Source organism: Lactuca sativa, chromosome 7, assembly GCF_002870075.4.
Source record: "Lactuca sativa cultivar Salinas chromosome 7, Lsat_Salinas_v11, whole genome shotgun sequence".
In the NCBI taxonomy this organism is placed as follows: domain Eukaryota; kingdom Viridiplantae; phylum Streptophyta; class Magnoliopsida; order Asterales; family Asteraceae; genus Lactuca; species Lactuca sativa.
Window position 1 is genome coordinate 123,039,179 of NC_056629.2, and position 1,331 is coordinate 123,040,509.

At 39.7% G+C, this 1,331-nt stretch overlaps 1 protein-coding gene across 1 annotated transcript; it reads right to left on the bottom strand.

The window, feature by feature from the left end:
• Nucleotides 1–228: 228 nt before the first annotated feature.
• Nucleotides 229–1,325, bottom strand: LOC111885682 (probable BOI-related E3 ubiquitin-protein ligase 3). The gene is made up of 2 exons (XM_023881926.3): nt 983–1,325; nt 229–876 (listed from the first exon to the last, which is right to left on the bottom strand). The coding sequence occupies exons 1-2, from the start codon at nt 1,322–1,324 to the stop codon at nt 322–324; spliced, it is 897 nt and encodes a 298-aa protein (XP_023737694.1). The 5' UTR covers nt 1,325; the 3' UTR covers nt 229–321.
• Nucleotides 1,326–1,331: the final 6 nt, after the last annotated feature.

Genomic DNA, 1,331 nt, shown 5'->3' on the forward strand with positions numbered 1-1,331 from the left:
GTCTAAGAAAAACAAAAGGACAACCTTAATGGGCGCACACCACTGCTATCCTTCGTGTTCAGTTCCACTCTGCACGTGTCACTTTCTTCTTTCTTCTTAATAGATAGTTAAAATCAAGACTAGCCTTTGACTATTTAATTCTCTTTATATATTTATCATAAATCATAATTTACTTTTATCCTGTCAGATTTATAATCATGGTACCAGATAGATTATTATATACAATAATTGTGATTACTAAATAAATTGAAAGATTCTAGTGCACAAATTTCGGGTTTCAATATAAGATTCGAACATAAAGAAGGTTTTAAAAGAATGGCATCAGGACATTTGAACATGAATGGTGATGTTGTTTGTGGATTTACAAATGGGGCAAATGTTGACAGAAGACGCGCACACTGTACAAAGGCAGAGATGCCTGCAGGGAAGCAACAACACACGTGACTCTATTTTCCGACAATGTTTGCACATCATCATCATCATATTACTGTTACTGCTATCCTGTTCCGCTAACGTGCGCATTTCCTCGTTGTTGCTTTCACAGCACGATTGAGCATCGTCCGCCGCTTTGTCCTCACCTGCCGCCGTGTTACGGTTTCGGAAATCGTCGTTGAGAACCTGCTCGAGAACTTGTTTCAAGTTACTGCGTAATGCGTTTGCTGTCGCTTCGTTTGTTTGCGCCAATTCACGCCAGATTTGATTCTCCATACACAGAGATTTGATTTTCTCTTCCAACGCCCAATTTAACTTTGCCATTTTAACAATTTCCTCTTCTTTTTCCCTCAACCTCTGCGTCATACCTTCTTCTAATGCTGCTATGATTGTCCTTGAATTTTTCTTTCGTCTCTCTTCGATCTGCACTCTGATTTTTTCCGTCTGAATAAATTAAAAGCGGACTTTACTTTAGCAAACAATAACGTAAATTTGATTGGATGAAAATTAAGAGGAATGTTATAGAAGAGATGAGAGATATGATGATTACATGAAAAGCAAGGAATCGATCGATCTCCAGGTGCTGATGTTGGATCTGAGTCGAGATGTCTTGGCCAAGAAACGTTGAAGTTGATTGAATTAGATTCTGATTCATGTTTGGAGCGTTAAAGAAGGGATACGTATCTCTAGACCGCTTTCTAGAAATCGGAAGACTGTAAGTAAGGCCGCTGTCTGCCTTGAAGAAATCAAGATTAGTCGTGGCCTCGTACATTACAGGAAGGAGAGTCTCGGTGGTGGTGCCGGAGAGAGGATGTGCGAAACCGTGGTGTAACTGAAAGTTGTAAGGGTGGTTACCAATGGAGTGGTTATCGGTGATCATCATGAATTGCATGTTGAAT